This window comes from Carassius auratus, chromosome 22 (genome assembly GCF_003368295.1).
Source record: "Carassius auratus strain Wakin chromosome 22, ASM336829v1, whole genome shotgun sequence".
NCBI classification, from domain to species: Eukaryota; Metazoa; Chordata; class Actinopteri; order Cypriniformes; family Cyprinidae; genus Carassius; species Carassius auratus.
The window spans coordinates 5,130,031-5,155,939 of NC_039264.1; the positions used below are offsets into that span (position 1 = coordinate 5,130,031).

At 35.7% G+C, this 25,909-nt stretch overlaps 1 protein-coding gene and 1 long non-coding RNA gene across 7 annotated transcripts in view; one reads left to right on the forward strand and one right to left on the reverse strand.

Moving 5' to 3' along the window:
* The window catches only part of LOC113039465 (uncharacterized), a 35,015-nt gene that overhangs the window by 8,562 nt on the left and 544 nt on the right, over nt 1–25,909 (forward strand). The window lies entirely within an intron of this gene.
* LOC113039463 (double-stranded RNA-specific editase 1-like) lies at nt 99–25,756 on the reverse strand. 5 transcript variants are annotated; one of them, XM_026197352.1, is made up of 12 exons: nt 25,686–25,756; nt 17,710–17,760; nt 12,003–12,029; nt 8,533–8,601; nt 5,446–6,383; nt 4,511–4,625; nt 4,256–4,424; nt 3,280–3,431; nt 2,998–3,166; nt 1,771–1,952; nt 1,508–1,686; nt 294–470 (listed from the first exon to the last, which is right to left on the reverse strand). In XM_026197352.1, exons 3-12 carry the CDS (start codon nt 12,010–12,012, stop codon nt 294–296), a joined length of 2,160 nt encoding a protein of 719 aa, XP_026053137.1. In that variant the 5' UTR covers nt 12,013–12,029; nt 17,710–17,760; nt 25,686–25,756. The 5 variants fall into 5 exon arrangements, with proteins under 5 accessions (XP_026053133.1, XP_026053137.1, XP_026053136.1 ...); XM_026197351.1 differs by lacking the exon at nt 25,686–25,756 and adding an exon at nt 19,046–19,197; XM_026197348.1 differs by lacking the exons at nt 17,710–17,760; nt 25,686–25,756 and adding an exon at nt 16,065–16,267 and having other exon boundaries at nt 99–470.

Consider the following 25,909-nt stretch of genomic DNA (forward strand, 5'->3'; position numbering starts at 1 on the left):
AGATAAAATTAAGGCAGCATTATAGTCAATGTGATTAACTGTGCAAGCCACCTTGATTGATTGGTTTAGAGCAAGGTCTTGTTCATACCCAGGTAAAATTTCAGCCGGGTTACTTTTAACTCAGCCATTTAGTTTTTTCTGAGTAAACACACCATGTTTTTTTTTACAGATAAAAAGAAACCAAGCAACTCTCAGTAATAAGAGAGGCTAAAAAAATAACAACAACTATGGAGGTTAGATTAAAACCTTGCATTCCATGTAAATGTACAAAAATCTCTTTCTCTTGGCTTATCTTAAGAAGTAAGGGAAAACTGGTCTTGTTCAATGGGTTTTTCAACCCATGCTCCAAGTCCTGCTTTGTAGAAAGCTTTGAAGAGAGTCTGTTTGGCCGCGTGATACTCCACTGCCGCTTGTTTTGCCTCGTGGTAGGAGCCTGGCCGAGATCCTCGGATCCGCAGAGTCTCACTGAGCTGAGAGAGGTAAAAGGATATTTGCTTTTTAATATACCAACCACCCTCTACAAACACCTTAGCAATTGAATCGCCATTGGCTAGTACATTTTTTAGTTTACTCGCCAGACTGATATGGGTGAAAGATACATTTTTTCGTATTGAACCATTTGGTACGAGGCTTTCGGTTTGGTTCGGTACGCATTACAAACCGAATTATTTGTTGGACTAATCCTACTACATTTGGAAAATAAAAGAGCTTAAAGTGTGTGAAATATAATGTTCTCAGTGCCACTGCACTCAACAAGGCAGCCTAAAAGGACGTATCGAACAGAACTGTGAATTTTGTAAACTGTTACACCCCTTTTTTGGTCATTCAGTATTAACTGAATAATAAATAATACTACAAATTCTACTAATAAGAACAACACTAAGAAATAAAGGGTTACTGGATTCAGGAATATTAATCAGGTTGTATGCAAAAAAAGGGTCAATAATAGGTGAGCAACAGCCAATGAGATTGCTGTTTGAACGTTAGCTCCGCCTACTACCAGAGAACCCGACTGAGAGTTCTTAAAGCTCAAGAATTCCAAAGGAACTCCGTCATTTTGGCAGGAAAATACAAGAAACAATATAATTTACATGTACCGTGTCAATTCTGCATGTTATGTACAGTAAGTCTCTCTCGCTCTCTCTCTTTGCGTGTGCGTGAGACAAAGCCATGGCTTCACACGAGAGTTGTGCGGTGCACATCCATTGAGATTAACTGAGAAATAGCACAGAACGCTTGACGGACAGTGAAACTTTAAATCATGCAGTCAGTGTGTTAGGTGAGTGAAAATATATATGTGCTATACTTATACTTTTGTAGCCTCCAACTCACACATTGGTGAGTAAATTCTGAGAATTTATTACCCAGAGTGAAGATTTAGTCGCATATGTGAGTGATTTACTCGCAATGTGGAGGGTTGAGTAAGTTACCATATTTGCTAAAAAATCAACCTTGATTCTTGAGATTCATCCATGAACTATCATCCACCTTTACAGAAATGCTTTACCTTGGCATGTAGACAGACCCAGCGGCTGTAGAGGGCTTGTTTACAAAGCTGAGACGGTCTTCCGAGATCATCTTTTCCTGTGGTGGCATTAATGATCTCCAACCCCTGATCTCCGACTGTCCAGTTGACGCTGAAGTTGGGAGCTTTCCCAGGTTGCCTTGCTTCTGCGTTACTGATACCTGCAGAGGAGGGAGAAAACAGACATGGTTGGGCTAAGAGCTGGGAAAACCGATACAATCAATCATTTATTTGAGATGTTTTACCACTAAGAAGAGGTCTGTTGAGGGCGAATGGCTTGGGCAGATCGTCCATGTCGGCGATGCGCTGGTACATGGCTCTGGAAAGATGGTCGGCATGATACAGACTTCCCAAAATTAAACTAGAGAAATAGATGGGTTCTGTAAAATAACTCAGAAGAGACCCCTGCACGCCAATGACGTTCCATCTACAAAAGGAGAAAGAAAACCACAGATGTTTTTTAAAAGTACAGGTGTGCACCTGGTTGACAGATCGAAACAAAGTCATTGGTTGCATGCAGTACAAAGTATTTGCCCCCTGCGGACATACAGCACGATACTTATGCCACAGTACCATGAAGGAATAAAACAACATCCTGATGTCAAAAGAGTGCACTCACACAGTCATATTTACGGCAACCACTGAAATGATCGGAAAAATAACACCTGCGGTCTATAATCTCAATCACTGTGATTTCCTCGAAGCCTTCAGAAGGATTTTTTTTCCAAAGGTGATGCATCAGATCTGAGCTTTCAAAAAGCCTTAGCTCACAGCTGGATGATAACGACTGTGTTTAACTGGAGTGTATTTCTTGGCATCCAATGCAAGGCATACGAATGTGTTTGCGGCAGTACGGCTTCCCTCAGCAGGCGGCTGTTTTTTAGAGACCAAAATCAGAGCCCTAATCAGGGGCCCAATGCCCCTGCTCCAGGGAGCCCCCCGCTCTGGAGAGAGCTGAAGTGATTGGGGTTTCAGAGCCAAGGCGACAGCCAATCAGCTGCTTTTTGAGTGCCACTGGATGCAGGCAACGGAATGCTAACGACACTCATTAAAGTTGTGGGGAGGGGGCTTAAGAAAAGAGTAAGATGGTCATAGGAAGCATCCGACATCGAGCAGATAAAGGAGAGGTGTCACCACAGAAGTGTGCCACCTGATGTTAGCAGGCTTTTTTTTTTCCTCAAAAAAAAGAAAAATCAATCATTAAAGCCAAATCGTTTCCAAAAAAAAAAGGCAAAGCAAAGAGGGGGAAAAAACTCTGTTTTATTCAGTTTCATGGTTACCCCTACTTACAATCAGAATTTTTGCGAAAAACAAACTTGGATTTGAAAATACATCGTAATGCATCAAACAAATGTCCTTCAATGGAATTGAAATGGGTTACAAACTTACAAATATCTGCTTTAGGGAAAATTTATTTTTAAAGAGGCATGAGAAAACAAATATTCTATGAAAACAATATTTTTAAATCATACCTGGCAATCTTGTCACTACACGACATGGTTAGCAGTCGTTCTCCCTGCAACACTCCATCCCAGGTCTGAATGGTGTTACTCGTACGAACAGGTATTGTACCTTCTCCAGATTCAATCTTGGTTCGCAGTTGTCCGCGGGCCTTGCGGTTTGGATGTCGGTCGCCCTGGTCTAGAAAGAGCGAGTTGAATTGAATTTACTACTTTTTAAAAACTGGTCCATATTTTGTTGTGGCATTCAACAACAAAATGAGCAAATCCATCCATCCGTCATAATTTACATACCCTCGGCACCAGCCTCATGAGGGGAGAAGATCCGGGCGTCTCCGCAGGGCGACGTGCTGATATACAGATGGAACTGAATATCGTCTTTTAGCCGGTAGCCATGTTCACTACACCATCTGAATATGGATTTCTCATGTTCCTCAGTGCTGTCGCTAAAGACAAAACACACACACTTGTGAGATCTATGATGTCAACAGAGACCATTAAGAGGGCTTTGAAATGTCTCTAATTGAAAATAGGTCCTTGGCCTGACACCCATGTCATTAAATCTGTCATTTATTATTTCACAGCAAATAAAGGTTGTGTCTAATTGATTAAACACACACATCCATGTCTATATAATTTCATGCTAATCGGCATCTGAGAAATTGATCCAAAAATAATCGTCCATATCCACAGGCTAGTGTGAATGAGTGGACATTTTTTAATGATCAAAAATAAAGAATGATTAGAGAGTATTGTTGTTACACAAACAAGATTACATGTTTTATTATCATTGTTATTATAAATATATAATTTATAGATTTATTTTATAAGTATATTTGGTAAGTAATTTAATTCGAATTTTAACCGCAATAAATAACATTAAGATATGATATACTAGCATGGAAATTATACATTACTGTCAATTTGACATTAATGGTGTTCCTCAGGGATCTGTTCTCAGGTCTCTAGTTTTCATCATTTACTTCTGTTAGGTCACATCATCCGTCAACATGGCTTTAACTATACTTTAACTATAACTTTAACACACATCTAAACACCTGAAAACATATCTGATCTGGTTGTGCTTTTTGTGTTCTCTACATTGTGTAAATGTATGCCTTTATTTCTTCTGTCATTGTGAATAATGAATGATAGTAAAGCGTCCTTGAGTTTGTAGAAAGCACTATATAAAAAAACATTATTATTATAATTTAGAATGATTAAAAATATATAATTCCAAATGTAAGCTAAATATGTATATGTGTTTCACCTGAGGAAGTATTCCATCTGACTGTACAGGTATCTGATGAGGGAGCGACGTGCAATGATCTCAGCATGGCAGTCGTTAAGGGCCAGTCCTCGATCACTCATGTACTCTCCATTTATACACTTGGTTCCTGTGGTGACGCAAATCACCTGAGCATCCTTCACATCTGTACCTGATTAAAAAAATAAAAAAAATAAATGCGATTTAGCCAAATAGGACATGTTCAACATTCCTGTCATAAGCATGCATTGTGCTTACCGGTTGTCATGACAACACCTGCAAGGACTTTCCGCCGTGCGTGTGGAGATGTGAAGTTATCCGTCAGCTCACTGAACTTTTCAACAACTAAATGGGAGACGGCATCTGCGAGGACCTGTAGAACCCACAACCATGACTGTACAAACATCTGAATGACATGCAAGCACTGTATAAAGCTAAACAGCAAGAATTCAACTGCTATGAGATGACAGCATTACGGAATAAACTCCAAGGACACATTCATTTTATGCTTTTGAAAATAGAACATGTATCCATTTGAAAATGGCTGCCAAAATGGCAAATGCTTGAACACAAAAGAAATGAACTGCTTGAGTGACACAGACCTTTTTACTGAAAGATCTCTTTAGACAGAGAGGTGAGAGCGATGTGTTTTCCTGTTTGAGGAGTGCTTCTGTATCTGATTTTAATTAAGATTCTGTTTATTCTCTTCGGTTGTTATCAAGGGGGAATGGGAGGGATTATGAACAGGATTAACTAATGTGTAAATAATGCCGTGTACACTGGCGCACCGATTAAAAGTTTAATGCTTGAGTTCATCTGAAATCCAGCTGAAACGTTCGCGTGTAGGTTCTGATTTAATTAAAACGGTTAAATGAAGACTGGCAGACGCTTTATAAAGGACAAATGATGGTTAAGTAAAGCTACCGAAGCATGGCATTTAAATCGCATTAAAATTGCTTTTTCAAATATGAAGCTTGATAAAAATGCAAGACAGAAGTCCTATGTATGGGGTCATAGTGAATTCATTTATAGCATAATCAGTTACGTTCATCGTAGTCTAAACTTAGCCCACCATGAGGCAATTTTGACCAAACAATGATCACTTACACAATGGCACCCAATGTTAACAATGTTTCTGGGGAAGAGATTGAAACCATAGAGGGGAAAAAAATGATGGGGTACACATTTCTCACCTGAGGAAGGTGTAGCTGAAGTCCCTCTCTTGGGATTGGCTGCCGGGATGGTGTCTGGTCCAGTTGCATGTTAAAAAGGCCTGACAGAGCGGCTTGGGCTGCCCTCGCTTTCGCCAGCTTTTTATTCCGTCCAGAACCTTGGAACATCTGTGTATCTACAGTCACTGCCATTATAAAGTTCTTGGCATGGCTTTCACCGCTCTCAGCCACAAACTCATACTTCAGTCCAGGCCGAAGCTCATTTAGGATCATCACAGCATTTTTGCCACTGCCTGTAGGGGGCACTGTGAAAGCAGGGGGTAGTGGGAGAGGAGGACGTGACCGGTTGATGTTTTTCAGCGCCACGGGCAAAGGGTATTCGTTTAAGGAGCAGAGAGACCCATTGCTGCCAAGACTCAAGTAGAAGGTGTCATCAGGCGGTGCGGGCGTCTCAAATCCGTTAAATAGCATGTCTGGGAAATCTGCTTGATCTGAAGTGAAGTCTGCGTTAACGGTCAGCGTGCGGCCCATCGCGAGATGAGCTTCGGATGCATTGGGAAACTGAACAAAAGAGCGCAGAGCTTTTTCGGCCGCATTCAGTTTGGCTTTCTTCTTCGTTGGGCCTGAGCCCTCAAATAACTGTCCGTTAACCTCAACGGTCATGACGAACACGGGTGCATGTACCGGCCCCGTCTGAGACAGTAGCTTGTACTGCAGTCCTGGCTTGATTTCGTTCAGTTGCATGAGAGCATTTTTTGGCAAGACTGGCCCTTGGGGTTTCCTGCGCTTCTTGGGCCGGAATTTGGAATGCCCGTGGCCTTTGTTGCCCTCCTCCAGAGGGCGTTTCCTGCTCAATCCCCGAGCATTTCCATTGGTTAAGTGAGGCCCCTCCCCCAGCGCTTCTTTGGAGAAGAGGTTGTCCAGGTTGCGGTTTTCTTTAACGTCCATGCTACACGAACCTGTGATGTCCAGAGAGAGTAACTTACAATGCCTTCCATGCAGGACCTTGTAAATGTAAAATTTAGAGATTCTTTCATCTCTCTTTGTAACTGGATTGAATGATACCATCCTAAAAGCAGACTTAGTCTAAAACATTAAAATAATATAAATATGGTTTAAAAATATTAATACTGCTTTCAGATTTTTTTTGATATAACACTTAGATTGAGGGCAAATTGCCTTGTTGACATTAAAAAATATTAATTGTACACCAAACTTGCAGCACATTAACATTTTCATTATTTAGATATTTATAGAATTTCAAAAATATCAAAATTTTTCTAGTAATCCAGAACCAATAATTATTATATTAATAAATACAGTAAGGGTCATTGTTCACCCTTACTAAAGAACAACTGCAAACTACTAAAACAAAGGACATCATATCAACCAGTTGCCAAAGCAGATGAAAATGAGTGTAAATTCTCATTTATAACATCCTGCAGTAAAAGCTTGACAAGTTACTCTATTTGGTGATCAGGAAAAAAAAAAATTTAAAAAGACAGAACAGACAGACAAAAACAACTGATATAGACAGTGCTACCGGAAAATCAATCTCAGGTGTCAATTTGGGACAATTTTGTCAATAGTTTCTTCCCAAATTCTGATTGGGAAGATCTGCATGTTTGGAGGTGATGTGCATTCATGGAAATGTGAGTCTGAGATGAACTGGTATAACTATAAAGAGTAAAAGTGTTTTCCACAGCATCCATCTTGCCTTCCTTCTACATTGAACCTATATCCGCAAACAGGCAACTTCTAGACACGCATTGAACATAAATGAATGTCCTGAGACAGCAATTTGTCTCATCAAGATCCATCACACAATGTTTTAGCCAGACTAGCCTTGGAAAGTGGAGCAGACACAACTCTCGTCGTCCTTCTCCAGAAGGAGTTTCAGGATCTTCGATGGAATATGTACAAATAGCAACACAAACCTGTGATGTCCAGAGAAAGAAACTTCGGTCCAAGAATTTTAAAAGTTCATTCATCTCTCTGTTACTAGATTGACATTGTTATCTTTTAAAAGTCAATTACAAACACTAATGATTATTCCAGGCAATTAATGCTAACAATAAGCACGTCAGTCGGCATGGATAGCCTCGTGGGCAGTGCGCCAACATACAGCGCCTTTGGGCATCCTGAGTTTGAGTCCCGGCTCCTGGACCTTTCCCGATCCTATCCCCCTCTCTCTTCCCCACTTACTGTCCGATCTCAATAAAGACAATAAAAAAGCCAATACAATAAGTGGTTCATCTCAAAAGTTCAGTCTATCCTCCTGAACTTTCTAACTATTAAACATATGACCACCCACAGCTACTGTAATTTAGTTTCCTAAATACGTTCCTTGTTCCTGTGGTTCCTAGTTCCACCAAAAAGCACATTTTCGCCAAGAGTTCTTTGAACTATTCCTCCAGTGCAAAAGCCCCTATATACTACAAAAAGTTGACTTCAAACATTGTAAAACATTCAGTGGCAGATTTAGAGAAAGGCCTTCGTCATTGAAACGAACGACACAGAACATAACCTGCAAGCTGAAATACTGCTTGAAAACTCCACACAGGTGTTGCGTTTGGAGCGGGAGAGTTTCTAATCCTCACCGGACTGAATCATCACGCTCCAATTTCAGAGTTGTCAACAACCTTCACTTTTCCTCTGCGCTGCCCGTCTACAAAGCGTCCTCCTGGGCACGGTGTTAACTTCCTGACCATGCCCCCTTATAGACTTCTGAGGAAACTGTGGATTGTGCACGAGCTCAAAGGCAACAAGCAAGTGGAAAACACGTAACAGGATCTCACTGATAAGATGGAAAAAAGCAGAAGAGAGCAGAATTCAAGGGCTGTCACTATTAATGCACATCTGCCATTCTGTTGCAGACTCTCGGATTCTTCTAGAGCTTTCAGGTCCCCTCGTTTTTAATCATCTTTAACAGTTAACCGCAAAAAAAAGACAATGACGCTGCTAATAATAATGTGACACTACAGTTTTTGGAGTATACAGGCTATCACATCAGCAACAAAACAATGCATATGTAGAATTCGTTAAGGAAGTAAGGAACCACTTATAAAAATGGCTTAACACACGCACACAAAATGATAAAACACTCACTCATGTGTTTTTCTTCATTCACTTCCAGACTGCAGAACTTCTGCTGCCCCCTGGGCCGCCCACCGGCTCCTATTGCAGAGAAACCAAGGGAAGGACATTTAAAATTCATCTCCAATCATGATTTCTGCTTACTGAAGTCATCTGTTCCCACTTACACCCTCCGCCTGCTCCCTTAATGAGGCTAATTAACCAGCTTTAATGACGGGAGACAACTAATGTGCAGGTGCAATTATTGCCCAATTAAATGCTAACATTCCCCTAATGAATCAGTGAAAGAGACAGACAGATCATCACGCTTTGAGAAAACAGTCACTTTTAGCACTCAAGCCTCAGCTCGAGTGAGAACCGACAAAACTTTAGAGGAATTAAACGTCTGTTGGGGAGGAGCACGTCTTTTAATTGAACCCAGTACCTGAACATGCTTAAAAACGGTGGTCATGCCAGTTAGAAACGGCATTAAAAATATCGATTTCTTTCTCATGCTTTGCCACACCTCTGTAGCAACATATTTTGAAACCAATATTGGCAGAAACAAAATAACTGAATCCAAAGGCAGGGAGATATGGAAGCGTCCACACGGATAGGCTTGAACGAGGACACAGCCGTCAACACGAGACTTTGAAGGGGCTGAGTGAAGTGGATACAGTTGATAAGAGACTCCATGATAAACAAGCCTGAGAAGCTCGATAAATCACCAAAGCTATTAAAGCGAGTGACGCACGCAGGCACTTCAACAGAAGCTTTTTAAAGCCGATATACTGACGCTCTAGACATAAACACCATTTTATTTCCTGTCATCGCAACTTTTCAATCTTTCCGAAATGTCCCATTTGATGCCGGACTGAGCTGAGAAAATGTATTGGGTGAATAAACATGAAATCTAAACTCCTTCCCTCTTAGAAACCATTATGAATGCAAGGAGTGGAAAATAAGGTGTCGGGAGCTGGATAAAATCACATATTCTGCATGCGAAATCGGTCCACGTTTCACTCAGAGATAAGTGCACCTGCTCGTTGATGGCGATCACCGATTGATGTTGACGACGCTACAATGCCATAAAAGAAGGGTTAGCCATGTCAAACCTCGTGAAAAGGAAAGCCGTGGGATAATAGGAGGCATTTCTCACAGTGTGACGCCTAGCACATTAGTGAGCGGAATTGATAAATTAGCCAACACCACTCACCATTCGACATCTGCTTTTAGAAACGAGAACAAGCGCACAGATCAACCTCATGGGATTGTTTCCATCTTATACTAATTGTCTTTTTTACCTGACAGCAGTTTTTCTGTGCATTTTCTACTACAACCTTGCTTGTGACTATAAAACTGAACTTTTGGCTTGAACTCTTAATCCTCGCCGTTCTTAAAGTTACAAAAATAAAAACACTTGGCTCTCTTAACGGAGCATCGGAGATTTCAGCTATCAGCTCAAGGCATTTCTAAGTTGAAATGACATCACAGACACTGTTAGCGGGTCGGAAACTGCATTTGGGGGTTTAAAACAGCACGGGACGGTGCATTAAACGCCCCTCTTGTTCAGCACCATGGAGAGCTGCGAGCTAAGAAAGATGAATTCAGGACCACGGAGAGCAGACGGCTTAGAATGCACAGCGGGTCTTTCTGAGTGAAGGGTAGATGTACGATCATAAGACGCAGCCTGAACGCGAGCAATAGCTCAGCTCTACGACCCTCCAGCTCATCAGGAAACACTAACAGGAGTGAGAGAGACCAAAGGGAGAGCTGAAGAAATGCAGAAAGAGATCTGGACTGAGAAACGTGTGTGTGTGTGTGTGTGTGGAGTGCATGTGCTGTGCAGATAGAAAAAGACACTTGGCCTGATTCTTTCTAAGTGTCAGCAAAAGTAAAGAAACCACCTTTCCGTGTCAGCCTATAAGGTATTACGGTCCACAAGTACTACATGTTTTATGGGATTAAAGGAAAGCGCAACTAACAGGGCTTTCGTCGAACAGAAATGCAAACTCATTCTTGCATTCATCCTACCCCAAACATTGCTCTGTTTTAAAGAGATAGTTCCCCCAAAAATTAACATTCTGTCATTAATTACTCACCGTCATGTCGTTCCAAACCTGTAAAACCTTCGTTCATCTTCAGAACACAAATTAAGATATTGATATAAAATATTGATGAAATCCGAGAGCTTTGTGACCCTCCATAGACAGAAACGCAATTGACGTGGTCAAGACCAAGAAGAGTAGTAAAAACATTGTTAAAATAGTCTGTGTGCCGTCAGTGGTTCAACTTTACTGTTAAGAAGCTACGAGAATACTTTTTGTGCGCAAAGAAAACAAAAATATTTCATTCAACTTTATTCAATTATTTTTTCTCTTCTTTGTCAGTCTTTGAAACACATTCATAAGAGTACCAAGCCGCATGGACTATTTTAGTGATGTCTTTACTACCTTTTTGGGCCTTAGACGTGTCAGTTGTGTTGCTCTCTATGGAGGGTCAGAAAGCTCTCGGATTTCACCAAAAATATCATAAATTGTGTTCCGAAGATGAACAGGTTTTACGGCTTTGGAACGACATGATGTTGAGTAATTAACAACAGAATTTTTATTTTTGGGTGAACTATACCTTTAAGATCCCGATCTGTCCAACAGGAGCTCAACCAATGGTGTGAGTTTGGGGCGTGGCTTTCTGTTGGACTGACCAATAAAGACAATAATAGTGTTCAGAAAACCTGTTTGGTCACACTAGTGAGACTGAAATTACGTGTTTCCAATCATTTTTACTTCAAAACAACACTTAAGATATTTTACAATGACCAAGGTGACTGAATATTTCCATAGACATTTTGAAGTCTTAGAAAAGAGTTTCATTTAACTTTTAAAGAGCAGTTTTATGGCCAGGGCTTTTTTAAACAATAAAATGCATAAAATGAGTGCTGTCAAATTATTAATTGCGATTAATAGCATCCATTTTTTTTTTAATTTACGTAATATACGTGTATGTGCTGTGTGTGTGTGTACACACACACACACACACACACACACACATATACATATATATATATATATATATATATATATATATATATATATATATATATTATTTTTTTATGTATATATAAATACACACACATACAATATATATTTAGAAAATATTGACATATATTTATGTGTATATATTTATATTCATATAATTTATATATAAATATATTTAATAATATTTAAACATAACATATTTTTCTTAAATATATACACATGCATGTATATGTATTAATATATACATAATAAATATACACAGTACACACACATATATTATGTAAGCAAAAACGTTTATTTTGGATGCGATTAATCGTGATTATTCGTTTCACCGCACTAATAAAAATCAATTTTGAAAACATTGACAGGATCCACTTTTAAAGGTTTTAAACGCATGAAAACTCAACCAACACAACATTTAACTAATATAACATTTTTAATAAATACACAAGATATTCTGCCTACCTTCATTCATTGTCTTGTTGATGATCCCTGGGGGAAACAAACAGATAAACATAGAAATAGATAGTGACAGACCAATACATCCTATTTAAATGTCACAATATTAGTTATACATACAGTAATATAAAAACAACTAGTTCTGCTTTATTTGTGAGCCCAGTTTTGTAAATGTGTCAGGGTCTCTACTAACTCTTAGAGCGCACGATGCTAACAGCCAGTCACAGGTTTTAGCATCAGAGTTGATCAAATAAAGCTCGCTATCTTTCAGACAATTAGCAGCTGCCAGTACCGCCGTGTCTTCACCGCAGGACCTGTAAAATCTTTATGACAGCATTCGTTTAGTGTCGCCTCCGTAAGGACTCGGCGGGCAGCGGCAGGGCTGCGTGTCAATTCGTAAAGCCAATCAAGCGATTTCATCATTTAACACTCATGAACTGAAACACACACACACACACACACACACACATCAGCAGTGTGATAGAGAGAGCTAGAAAAATGAACTTGTACTCCGACAGAAGGATTTCTTCTTTGCATTTTTTCCTATTGAGTTTATACTGAGTCTAAAAATTTTGCCTGAAAATGAAGAAAAACAAGACAAAATCGTTTACTTATTTACCCCCCCACACCCCCCCCCCCCCCCCCCGCTCATTGGAAGTCAATGGGGTCCAATGTTGTGTTTTATATTGCACCCCATTGACTTAAAGCTGATAAAACTGTTCAAACGATCTTCTTTTGGGTTCTGCAGAAGAAAGTCAGTCATACAGGAGCGACAAACAACACCACTTTTTATTTTGGTTTAAACTAGAAGCAGCCATTATTCCTAACACATGAAGGGGCAAACACAGGTGCCACTGAAGCTACGGGTGGAGCACAGGTGCGACAGATAACACACTTTATCAGCAGAGCTCCAGACCACACCACATGCCACAGAGACGGATCTATCGCCGAGTCCATCAGAGCGAGAGCGGGTGAAAGTGAGAGGACGAGACAGGTGGGCTGGACACGGCTGGTCAAACCTGAACCGCTTCAGCTAATGCCCAATTTATTCCCCCCTCCAGTAGATTAAACTCACAGTCCGTCCCTCAGGACTTCACTCCACTACACTTGGTCTGGAGGAAATGGGTTTCTTTATCTCCATGTTTGAGCATGAGAGACGATGGCACAGGGTGTGGGAACGCTTAAGTAACCATGTTTATCTCATTTGCTCTGCCCCATTTCTGTTCAAAATTCAATATTTTCAAGCAGGCATCCAAAAGGAAATAATTTGGCATTTTTTGTGTGTGAATATTTTCACCCAGCTGATGCCAGAAAGTTTCTAATCCTTGCTTGGGGATTATTTACCACCGCAGACTTATTCCTAGACAGCAGTCAACTGAAAAGAAAGAAAGAAGGAAAAAAATACATAAAAAAAAGCTGTTTTCTCAACAAAATATAAAAAATAGTTTTAGTAAAGATATGTGTGTGAGTGTGTGAGTGTGTGTGTGTGTGTGTGTGTGTATATATATATATATATATATATATATATATATATATATATATATATATATATATACACAATAAATAGAGTTTTAATAATATATATAAAACTGTGAGTATTTTTTTTTTTCGGAAAAAACAGACATTTTTTATTTATTTATTTATAATACGTTTATTAATCTAATTATTTTTTAGAATTACAAAATAAATATATACTAAACACAATATATAAATATATTACTATATACAACAAATATAAACTTGTATTTTATTGAATCTTATCAATTCAATTTGCCTTTAGAAAAAAAAATAATAATCTAATAAACTAAGAATTACTGAAATATGAAATTTCCATATTTTGTCATAACCAGGCTTTGTTTTCTAATAATTTAGTCATGAACAGAATTATTACGGCTGTATAAAGTAATCAATCTCAAATAAAAATGTAATAAATAAGATAATGCAAATATATTCATTTAAAATATATGACTGATTTATTATTATAAGCCATTATTAAAATACTAATAATAAATATTAACATTTAATAATACTAATACTAAAATATAGAGTTGTTATTTATATACTTATAATTGTATTATATATTATTATATGTACATTTATTATTATGATTTATACTGCTTAACAACACTTTTATCAGCTAGAAAGCTGTAAAATGAGTTCCTGGACCACAGAGGCTGGCCACTGGAAGAGGATTGTGGGAAGAAAGGCGAGGGAAGGGTTGTATTATATTTGAACAGTTGCTTATCAAGATCTCCGTCCAGGAACCTTAAAGATACTGTGAGCTACAAGCATCAGAGCATCAGGAATCTGCATTCAAAGGTTATCTGTTGACTAAACGACCTGTTATCTGAGCACTAACTCCGTGGTGAGAGAGATTAGCGGCCGCTCTAATGAGACGGATTCAACTTCACACATGAGGAGCTGTCTGAATTGAACCTGCTATCTGCTGCCTTCAGCGCCCACACCACACACGCCGTACCAACCTCGAGTCACACAGGAAAATAACGGCTGACAGACGGAAATAACGGAGGAACTAGTACAGTGTGTACAGTCTGAGACCTGATACTGTCACAGACAGCAACGACAGCTTTCTCCGCTTCAAACACACTTTTGTCTTTTCCTTTAGAATTTCACTTTTTTCATTCTAGTAGATTATCAAAGAGATTTTTTTTATTAATAAACAAAAGGCATTTATAAATTAAATGTATAATTCATTTTATTAATATATATATATATATATATATAGATAGATAGATAGATAGATAGATAGATAGATAGATAGATAGATCTATATATAGATAGGTATATTATTCAATTTAAAAGGCAGTTCATTAAATACATACTTGTATACATTCAAATTAAGTAAAAAATTTTATGACACCATTTACCTTATATTATTAACACGGAATTGAAAACTAATATCTGTTGATCATCAATTTATGTTATTAGTAATCACTTAAAATTTCATTGAAATAAGAGTAAATATAAATAAAACACATTTCAAATGACTTTATTAATTAAATCAATAAAAACTTTTATTATAATTATTAGTGTAAATAAAATATGTATTGATTCAATTAAAATATTTGTAATTAATTATTAAATAAAAAATAAATACAGTTAAACACATTTACATGAAATATGTATTTTTATTAAGCCAGGAGGTAAATAATATTCTTTTTTAATTCAAATTAAAAACTGCATTCTTTATTAATTTTATTACATTTATTTAATAGAAAAGTAATCACAAGAAATTAATTACATTTAAATTAACATTAAACATTTAAGTTAAATATAATTTTGTTAAATTAAAAAGTAAATTCTATTTTTATACAAAGACAAATTGACTTTAATGTCAATTTAATATACATTTTCATGGCAGTTGAAACCAAGTTTTATTTGCATTGTTACTGATGCTGATATAAAGTGTCAGAAATAAAATTAACAAGCACGACACACAACAGAAATCAAGTACACTCAACTCTAAATGTTATGTTTGCTGTGCATTATTAGAAAAAGAAAAACTCTTTTTAGGATTAAATCATTTATATATAGACTTTTGTCTAAATGGTTCCATAAAGAACCTAAAACATTGATTTCTATTTGACAAAAGGTTCTTGTGGTGAAAGAGGGTTCTTCAGATTATAAAAAGTTGCGAAAGAGATGCTTCTGTAAAGAACCTTTGACAGAATGGTTCTTTGTGGAACCAAACATTCCAAGTTTCAAAATTCCGAAACCTTTTTTTTAGGTTTCCCAGTCTTGTAAACCTTGATGAACTCTATTAATAGCGTTGATAAATCACAAATAAAAGCATACTAAAACTACCACACAATTTGCACAGACATTAAATCTACTCAAAATACCAAAAAGTTCCTACATTTTTTGTAGATTCCAGTTTTAATTTTAAACTAATAAACAATCAAATCAAAACGAGAAAAACAAGTGACAAAAAAAACCGCAAACGTTTACGTCAACAAACATTTGTGAGTCCATGTTCACGAGTAAACGTCCACACAAATGAACTTTGATCCAGAGCGACTCAAAAGTGTGGAAAGAAAAGGGGTTTACCTTTGCGTTCGGATCGTTTCTTGCGTCTTCTCTTGAACCTCCTGCGAACGAGGCAGTAATACTCGCCCATGCTTGGAGAGCAGCTCTGACTCTGAGCCATAGCGCCGTACACTAACCGTGAACACATCTCGCGCTCTGAAGTCACCTCGGACACGAGCGAGGGAGCGAGGGAGCGAGAGAGAGGGAGGGGTGGATCCCTCGTGTTTCTCAAACCGCTTCGCCTCTTTCTTCAGTCAAATGCTTACAGAACAGCACTTAACTGACAGTTAGCAACACAACTCAACACTAATAGCTATTGTTGACCACTCTTATCATTAATAGTCACCTTTTTACTACATTAAAGTTAACTACATGTCATTTAAATCAAAGTAAGATTAGGTATTAAATGTGATTTGAATTTTATTTTTTATATTTAGAGCACCATGGTATCAACATGCAACTAAACTATTCTTTTTATTAATCTTTAACTTTATTTATTCAGTTGAAAGAAAATGATTTCAATTTCATTTAAAATACTTAAGTAGTGTATTTAATTGTGCTTAATTTGACTGACATTATCAGCATTAAGACAGATATCTGTTGTTCACCAATTCTTCATCAGTTGAGATCAAATTTTATTTAAATGAATTAAAATCCTCACTTTAATTATATATATATATATATATATATATATATATATATATATATATATATATATATATATATATATATATAAATTAATTTTAGATTACATTAATTAGTTTCATTATATTAAAATATAAATATAATATATTTTATTTATTATAAATTGTAACAAATTCAATAAAATGCATTCATTAGAATTAAATACATTTAAATAATTTTTTACAACTATTTTATTAAATCAAAATGTAAATTTTAAATATTTCATTATTTACCTTTTAATTAAATTACAAATGCATTTATTTTAATTAAATTGATTATAAAATTAATAAAAATTAATTTTTAGAATCAATTTTTCATTACATACAGTTCAATAAACTTAAATTAACAGTAAACATTTAAATTAAATGAATATTATATTTAAGTTGAAATATTTTTTGTTCAATTAAAATGCAAATAAATATAATTTATTTTAACAAATAAATTATAAATTAACTACTTTTAAACAATATTATTTTTTTAATTGAATTTATAAATTTTATTATAAAATATAAACTTTTATATAAAGTTTCAAAACATTATATTTGACCAGAAATTATATTTGAGAGAACAAGTCCTCTTAAGTAGGCAGTAGATAGCGACCTCTTTGTCACACATACTTCACCTCTCAATCACACATGGCTTCAGTCCAATAAATCACTCCACAAAACTTAACACAAAAAGGTGTTCTTAGACTAAATCCGAAGGCTCTTGTAATTTCAGTTACATAATTCAGTTTCTGATGTGTACATGTCAACAAAGCGCACTGAAAACTCCACACACAGAAACATTTTGAGGCAAAAGGAAAGCAAGAGGTGAAGTCAGAGTACACACACACATAAACAAACCTCTGCCTCCCTCTGCTGGACATTCAGGACAACTTCATCACAATTTCTGTGCCATCCATCACCAATCTTAATAATCAGTCATCTGAGCAGCAGATTAATATCCAATATAAAAATCAAGCTATATATGTGAAACCCACCTGTATGTGTAGCCTCCTTTTCTTTACAAGGCTTTCAGGGAGATTTGAGACCTGTAACAAAAGAACAGAGATCTCAGAGATATCATATTTACATCAGATCAGTTAAACATCTTCAGTGTAAATGACGGATCTTGTAAAGGACCAAACCTGCAATTAATCAATAAAATAAATAACTATAACAACAACAACAACAAAAGAGATACTAAATGAACATAGTACAATATATACGTATATTATATTATTATAAATATTTTTTTTAGTAATCACATTTAGGTATTTTAGTTTATTGCCAAGTTTTGCATTCTCTTAATTATCCCATTTAAGCATTTAATTTATAAAATATAGAAAAACAACAAGAAAATGTAAAAAATGTAAATAAAAAAGATAATAAGTTGAAGTAATACAAAATACGGGAAAAAACTAACATAAAACATATTTTAGTTCATTCTCATATTTTCCATTCCTTTATTTAATAATTATCCTATTTATGCATTTAATTTATACATGATGGGAAAACAAAATATAATACAAAATATGAAAATTAACTAAAAGCATCAATAAAACATTTATTCCCATATTTTGCATTCATTGGTTTATTAACTATCCTAAACATTTAATTAATAAATTATGGAAAAACTAAATAAATATATAAAAAAGTAAAACAATAAAGGCAATAAGTGAAGTGATACAAAATATGAAAACTAACTAACATTAAACAAAACATTTGTAGATTTTATTATCACATATTTTCCTTCCTTTATTTAATAATTATCCTATTTATGCATTTAATTGATAAATTATGGAAAATAAACTGTAAAAAAAAGTATAATAATAAAATGTATACAAAAGTAATACAAAATATAAAAATAATTTTATTTTATTCCCATATTTGCATTATTTTATTTAGTAACTATCTTATACATTTAATTAATAAATTATTGAAAAAACTATATATATATATATATATATATATATATATATATATATATATATATATATATATATATATATATATGAAATAAATAAAATAAGTGAAGTAATAAAAAATAAAAACATAAAACATCACATTTTAGTTTTATCACATATTTTGCATTCCCTTTATTTAATAATTATCCTATTTATGCATTTCATTTATAAATTATGGAAAAACAAATGTTAAGTTAATTCCCATAATTTGTATTAATTAATTTATTAATTATTCTATACATTTAAATTTAAAAAATTGGGGGCAAATAATAATATTACAAACTCGCAGGAATAGAAACATGTAAATGAGTCAAATTCAGCAGCAGGTTTAAGATGTACTACTGTTCTGTAGTTTAAACGTGTAGCTCACACAGCGTCTCTGCTCCTGACACGCAGTGGCTAAAAGCTGCCAGAAGACGGCGCTGTGCACACAGTCAAAACACGAGGGGAACTTCCCGCCAACTCAAACTCGCGTCAAATCAGTCAGGACATTCAGAGAGCTGCGACGAAAGAAGACACACAAATAAACAAATACACATAAAGCAAACTAAATAGTATCATAAACATTGTGCCTTTGCATTCTGTACGAAAACATTTAATCACACGATACCAAACTCTTTCCATTTTTGCTAAATCTTATTGGGTAAAAATCCCGCTCCTCATTTTAATTGGGTCGCGCTGAAAGTACAAATTTGGCACGTTTCAGTGCATACACTTCTTTTAAATAAGATATTATCAGTCAAATATGTAGCTAGGTAAACAAACAAACAAAAAGGTGTAAAGGGAGAACTGGATAAACCGAATAAGTGCTAGTTTGGGTTCTTCATTACTTGAGGTGAATCAGAGAAGAAAAGCTCAAAAGGGCTTCTGGTATGATGTGCTGTTTTTTTAGGACACTGCAGATTTTGCTAAAGGATTCAGGATGACCTTAACCGTGTCAGACCTTAAAACGAGAACATCCACTGCCTTAACATCATGTGTGTGCGTTTTGTGTGGGGCTTCATTGTCCTGAACGGGAACTGAAGTCCTAAACTGTCTCTTTTTCATTCAGACAGTCATCTGCATGAGAAGCAGACATTAAAAGAGAAAAAAAAAACTGATATAAAAAAAGAACGTCTGTCATAGCCAACACAAACTGCTATTAGAGAAAACTGGACATGGAAAAGAGACCATTAAAGTAAGACTACTTTAACTAACAGCATATTAGGAGGACAGGACACCGGAAGAGTTTCTGGCTGAGCTCTGAGATGAGTTATAAACTCACACACAATAAACCAGCTCCTGCACTGTGTGAACACAAATACAAGCCCTGACATGACGTTACCATCGACTGAATGAAGGACACATTAAACCATGCCTGCCTTCAGTGCTCTTTTGAAACATTGGTAAGATGTTGAGCGTTATGAAATGTTGCTACTGGTCACTTATTCGACAATAAAAAATAAAATAAATTTTCTAGTAATTAATAATAATTATAACAATACAAATTAAAACAAAATTGAAGTGCAGGCTAAATAAAATGCATTTAAATCTATAATTAAAATAAAATCTATAAATGTTTAAGTGGGTTTTAGCACTATTAATAAACAGCCACCAGCCTCTTATTAAACAGTAATGAAATTACTTTCTTTGTAAAAATAAAATGTTTATTAAATAAAAATATATAAAATAGCAAGAAGTAAAATACTTTTTATATTACTACTTAAATATATGTATTATGGGTGTAACGGTTCACAAAATTCATGGTTCGGTTCGATACGACACAGTGGTGTCGTGGTTCATTTAGTTTTCGGTACGTGTGGGGGTTGGGGGGGTTAATTGGTTATGTCGCAATGTTGGAAATTCTTCGATTTTAAACCATGAAGGCGAGCCAATGGATATCACACAAGCAACGTGAAAACTTTGTGCTAGAGTTATACTGATGAACGTCTTCATGTCGTTGCCGCTCTCGGCATCTGACGCTCATATTCTCTCAGATACAACAAGAAACTAATAATATGCTGATAATGGTATATAACTCTAATATTACATAGTGAAAAAAATAAGAAGAAACCAATTTTGAGTTAAACAGGTTGTTACGAGTGTTAAAGTGGTCGTCCGATGCGACATGCACTTTTACAACTAGTTTGAACTGAAATGTGTGTTGAGTGTATACACAACCACCCTGTAATGATAAAGAGCCAAACAGTGATTTAAAAAAATAATAATTTCCCCTTTCTCAGTTCAAGCCAATCTCAATCTTTAAATTTTATCCAGAGCAACTTATTGTTCAGGCAATATTTTTTTTTTTACCAGTATGTGTGTTCCCTGGGAATCAAACCCACAACCATTTGCGCTGCTAACGCAATGCTCTACCACTGAGCCACTGGAACACTGTGTGACATCACAAAAACAGGCCCCTCCCCCGATAGTTTGATTGACACTAGTGTTTTACCTTAGTCCCGCCCTGAGTGAGATGTCATCAGTCCACCACTGTTTCACCGTCGGAGCAGATGTAGACAAGAATGACTCCTAAGCGATTGAGGTGTTTTGTTGTTGGATGTAATAATGAATGTAGCATCGTAGTACACTACCACTGAGAAATTTTAACCAATCTACAGTATGATACAGCCTTTTCAGTAAGACCCTTAAGAATCATATCAACTTGTGGAAAATGGACATCCGATGACCCCTTTAATGTTTAAACGAATGGCCTATATTTCATTGTATAGACCTGTTTTAAAATAACTTTTTTTAAAACAGTTTAATTGAGGAGTAAATAGCCTAATCTTTTGTTATCCTAACAGAGCGTTAGTTATTTGGTAATTATTGCAGGGCAAATTAATTGTAATTTTAATTTAATAATAAAAGTAACTTCATAATAATAATAGGCCTAATAAAAAAATAATAGTGTAACAGGCCTACATTATTTGGAAATGCCAAATCCTCTTGTTGTTTTTGACGGTATCTCTGGCTATTGTCTATAGCTCGATACAAGATCATCGTTTTTCGATGCACCCCAGCAAGGGGAGGTTATCACAGGGCTGCTGGGTACACAGCACGATGCCTGTTACGTCATTTGGGTTGTCTTGTTGAGCGCAGTGGCACTGAGAACATTATATTTCAAACACACAAGGGTTTTTTTCCTAAATATAATGGGATTAGTCCAATGAATCGTTTCTAATGCATACCAAACCGAAAGCCATGTACTGAACGGTTCTATACTAATACATGTATCGTTACACCCCAATATATATATATATATATGTGTGTGTGTGTGTGTGTGTGTGTGTGTCTGTCTGTGTGTGACCCTGGAGCACAAAACCAGTCTGAAGTCACTGGGGTATATTTGCAGCAATAGCCAAAAATACATTGTATGGGTCAAAATTATCAATTTTTCTTTCATGCCAAAAATCATTGGGATATTAAGTAAAGATCATGAAGATGTTTTGTAAATTTCCTACCAACACTTAATTTTTGGTTAGTAATGTGCATTGCTAAGAACTTCATTTGGACAATTTTAAAGGTGATTTTCTCTGTATTTTGATTTCACCATTTCACCTATGGTTGGATATCTGTAAATATTACCATTTAATGGGGCAAAATAGTGATAGAATATAAAATTAAACCACTATTACAACACAATAAAACTGTATCTCTTTCTCTCACACACATAAACTGCTGTATTGTACTGTTGAAATATTAAAAAGCATTACCAGAGACCCTGAACATTTTCTCATCATGTCAACATCCCTTTATTAATTCATTAAGAATTTGAGCTCACTAGACTTTCAGTCTCAATCTGCATACATTTAGCATGTAAGTGCCTGTATCCAAGCCCAGCCAAAACTCAAATACTTAGACAAATGCCTCTGAATTAATGTTTTCAAAGGATATGAGCTTATTATCTGTTGCCATACATTGACAGCAACAAAACAAAACACTAAAATGAGTCCTGGTTGCAGAGCCCACAGGAGGAAACCTTCCCAGAAAACATCGTTTATGACTCGGCGCGGCAAACAAATAATATTTTTAATGATTCCCTGTGTAATCTTCTCAGGTTGTGTGCGGCCGCCTTTTGTTTAACATTCACAATTAAAGCTAAAAATAAACACAGCAGTATCCCGCAGTTCGACTCCGCGGTCGCAATTTAACTGCGCAAAATACACAAAGCCCCATTTACGAGATGAAAACAAGCTGCTGGAAACAGCGGCTAATTAAACAAAAGCTGGTTTTGTTTCCGAATTAAAATGTAACATCAAGAGGCACGTCAAATGAAATCACAGGGCTGGGAAAACATAATTTTAGAAAATTAAATATTGTCACGAACACTGTGATGTTACATGAATATTCATTTCTTCTTTTTTAAATAATTTTAATGATTGTAAAATACAAAAACAAGAATATAACAATTTAAATACTAGAAATATTTAGAATAAAAAGTATTAAAAACAAGTGATAAATACAAATTTAAAAAATATATATTAAAAAAAATACTTAAATTAAATCCAATTAAAAAAAGGAAATTAAATAAAAAGTTAAATAAATAGCTGCAATTATATGAAAAATGACTGGCTAGTATTTACAGAACAATCTTAATCATAATTTCCTTTTGACTCCTGGAAAGCACATGTACATATTGCATATTTATTGCATATGTACAATGTGATCTGTAAAATTTATATAATTATGATTCATAAAGTAGCTTTCATTTTTCTAAAGAGAAAAAACTAGATTTTATTGCATCCGTTTCTAAAAAAGATGATAAACTACTAAAAAAAAAAACAGTTTCTAAACACTTTTATAAAACACACATATAATGCAATTCATAATAATAATGTAATATAGAATTTAAATTGCAAATTTATAAATTATAAATTTGTAAAAAGTCTTGATTAAACAGGGCGTCTATAAAGATCAATTATTCAACCAGTTGTGCAGGTAAACCACATAGTTACTTAAAAAAAAAAAAGAAAGAAAGTACATTTCTGCACATCCTTATAATCCGGGGAAAACAAGCTTGAAAACAAATGTCAAAAAGTGGTTAGACCTTCTCTAGAGAAATCAAATTAAAATGTTCCTGTTGAATAAGTTCACCGAGTCCCTACAACTCTAATGGGCTCGTATCTGAAGGGACACGAACAAATGTTTCGCCGTGTGTCAGCCGCAAATGAGTCTCATTCCTCAATTGTCCAAGAAATGCACACAAAATCAATCTCACAATGAAAAAGATATTAATACCCCCTGATGATACCTACTTACCAGTTTATGTCAAAAGCATACACATATATATCCATATTAGTTTTAATTTAACAACTACTAGAAACCTAGAGCCCCAGAAAGAGGCATTTCTTGCTGTCTTAAAGTCCCTCAGCGTAGATCAAACTAAACAGTCAAGTCTTCTGTAATCCATCTTTACTCGACTCTCAGCTCTCAAAAACCTCATTTATTTGCTTTACAGATGCAGTCGCCCGACAGAAGCTCATTAAAGCGATGGATTAAATCTTCTTCTCTCTTGTAAAGCTCTCAATACAGAAACAACTTGAACAACAAGAGCACAACTACTATTTTTAATATAATTCAACAACCCACAGATTAGAGGAAAAGCCCAAGAAAGCTGTCTGTTAGCATTAGCATTAGCATTCTCACCCCCCTCAGCGACAGTTGCCCAAAATCTGAAATCTTCCAGCTAAAGTTTGACATATTTAGTACAAGAAACATAACACTGAGTGTTTTCGAGTGACAATGTAAAATACAGAAAGAGTGCCTCTCACGCAACCCATGAGGCAAAAAAACGATGATTCATGCTTCGTGACCCGATGATTCAGCTAGAGGCGCTTCAGTTGTCTTTGCTAACAGCTGGCTCGTGACTCCAACAAAAAAAACAAAACAAAAAAACAAAGAGGGGCACTATAAATTCACCTCTTCATGAGGAGACGAGCCACTTCAGCACAAAGACTCGAGCTAAATGTCCACCTGCTGTAACGCTGTGTTTTCTGTTGATATTATTCAGTTCATCTGCTTCTGGTTGAGTAATTAGCTTCAGTTATTAACCAAAGGGGTCATGGCTTGGCTACTTAACATGGCCTGTTTAATTAGATGCTGGAACTACATCACATTTTGTGCCGTTTCCCTTACTATATTCACCAAAAAACACAGTATACTTCTAGAGTGCACTGCATGGTACGGTGTATCCCACAATGCAATGTGCTTAACCCGTTTTCAATTCAATAAATCAACCAAAAGCATCAGCCAACGATCTAAAAAATAGTCGGCCTAAAATGAATGCAAGAGCAGCTTGAATTCAGTTTGTTTCATTATGGGAATGAATTTGGAGATATTTACTGTTGCATTCTGTCACTTGCTCAGCAGTGGATCCATTGAAGTGAATGGGTGCCGTCAGAACGAGAGTCCAAACAGCTGATCTTAATAATTCACAAGTAATCCACGCCACTCCAGTCCATCAATTAACATCATAAAAAAAAAAAAAAAATCAATTATTCAGATTTTTTTATCTTCTATGTGTTGCTTAAATACTACTATTAATATGGATACAGCCTCCCATCCATAATATTTCTTTACAGTGAAAAAGTAATCTCTTCTGAATCAGGAGGGAAATATGCACATATATAGGTGAAAACAGCCCAAAACAGGAAAAAAGTGATTTAACTTTTAAGTTATCATTAATAATGGATTTTAAAAATTCAAATGCCCTGGATTTGTTTCTTGTAAACGCGTAGCTTTTTAACTTCACAAGACATTTATTGACGAGCTAGAGCAGTGGTTTGGATTTCTTGTGGATTATTGTGACGTTTTCATCAGCTGTTAGGACTCTCATTCTGACGGCACCCATTAACTGCAGTGGAACCATTGATGAGCAAGTGATGTAATTCTACATTTCTCTAAATCGGATTAAGAAAGAAGCAAATGCAATTTTGGCAAATGCAGGCTGTGATAAATATTTATATATACACACTGAAATTAATTAAAAAACAAAACAAAACAAACAACAACAACCACAGCACACTCACCGATATGCTCATGTGTTGATTCCAGCATAAGAGAGCAGCAAACACATGACAAACAGGTGGAATGAACCAGGAAGAGGAAACCAACAACTGACACCAAATAAAAAGTAAAGTTTTTCCAAAATAAAAGACACGCATAAGCTGATGTTGAGCGGTCATAAACGTGTTAAGTTATTAATGGGCAGGTTCAGACTACAAGACATTAACGCGAAGATGGAAACTGTTGA

Bases quoted from the DNA above. Each gene is read 5' to 3' on its own strand.
- LOC113039463 (XM_026197348.1), bottom strand. From the start codon at position 16,191: ATGTGTTCACGGTTAGTGTACGGCGCTATGGCTCAGAGTCAGAGCTGC. The intron at 8,602-12,002 runs GTAGGCAGAATA...TCTCTGCAATAG, and splicing joins CAACAAGACAATGAATGAAG to GAGCCGGTGGGCGGCCCAGG. The intron at 6,384-8,532 runs GTGAGTGTTTTA...TGGACATCACAG, and splicing joins GAATGAAGAAAAACACATGA to GTTCGTGTAGCATGGACGTT.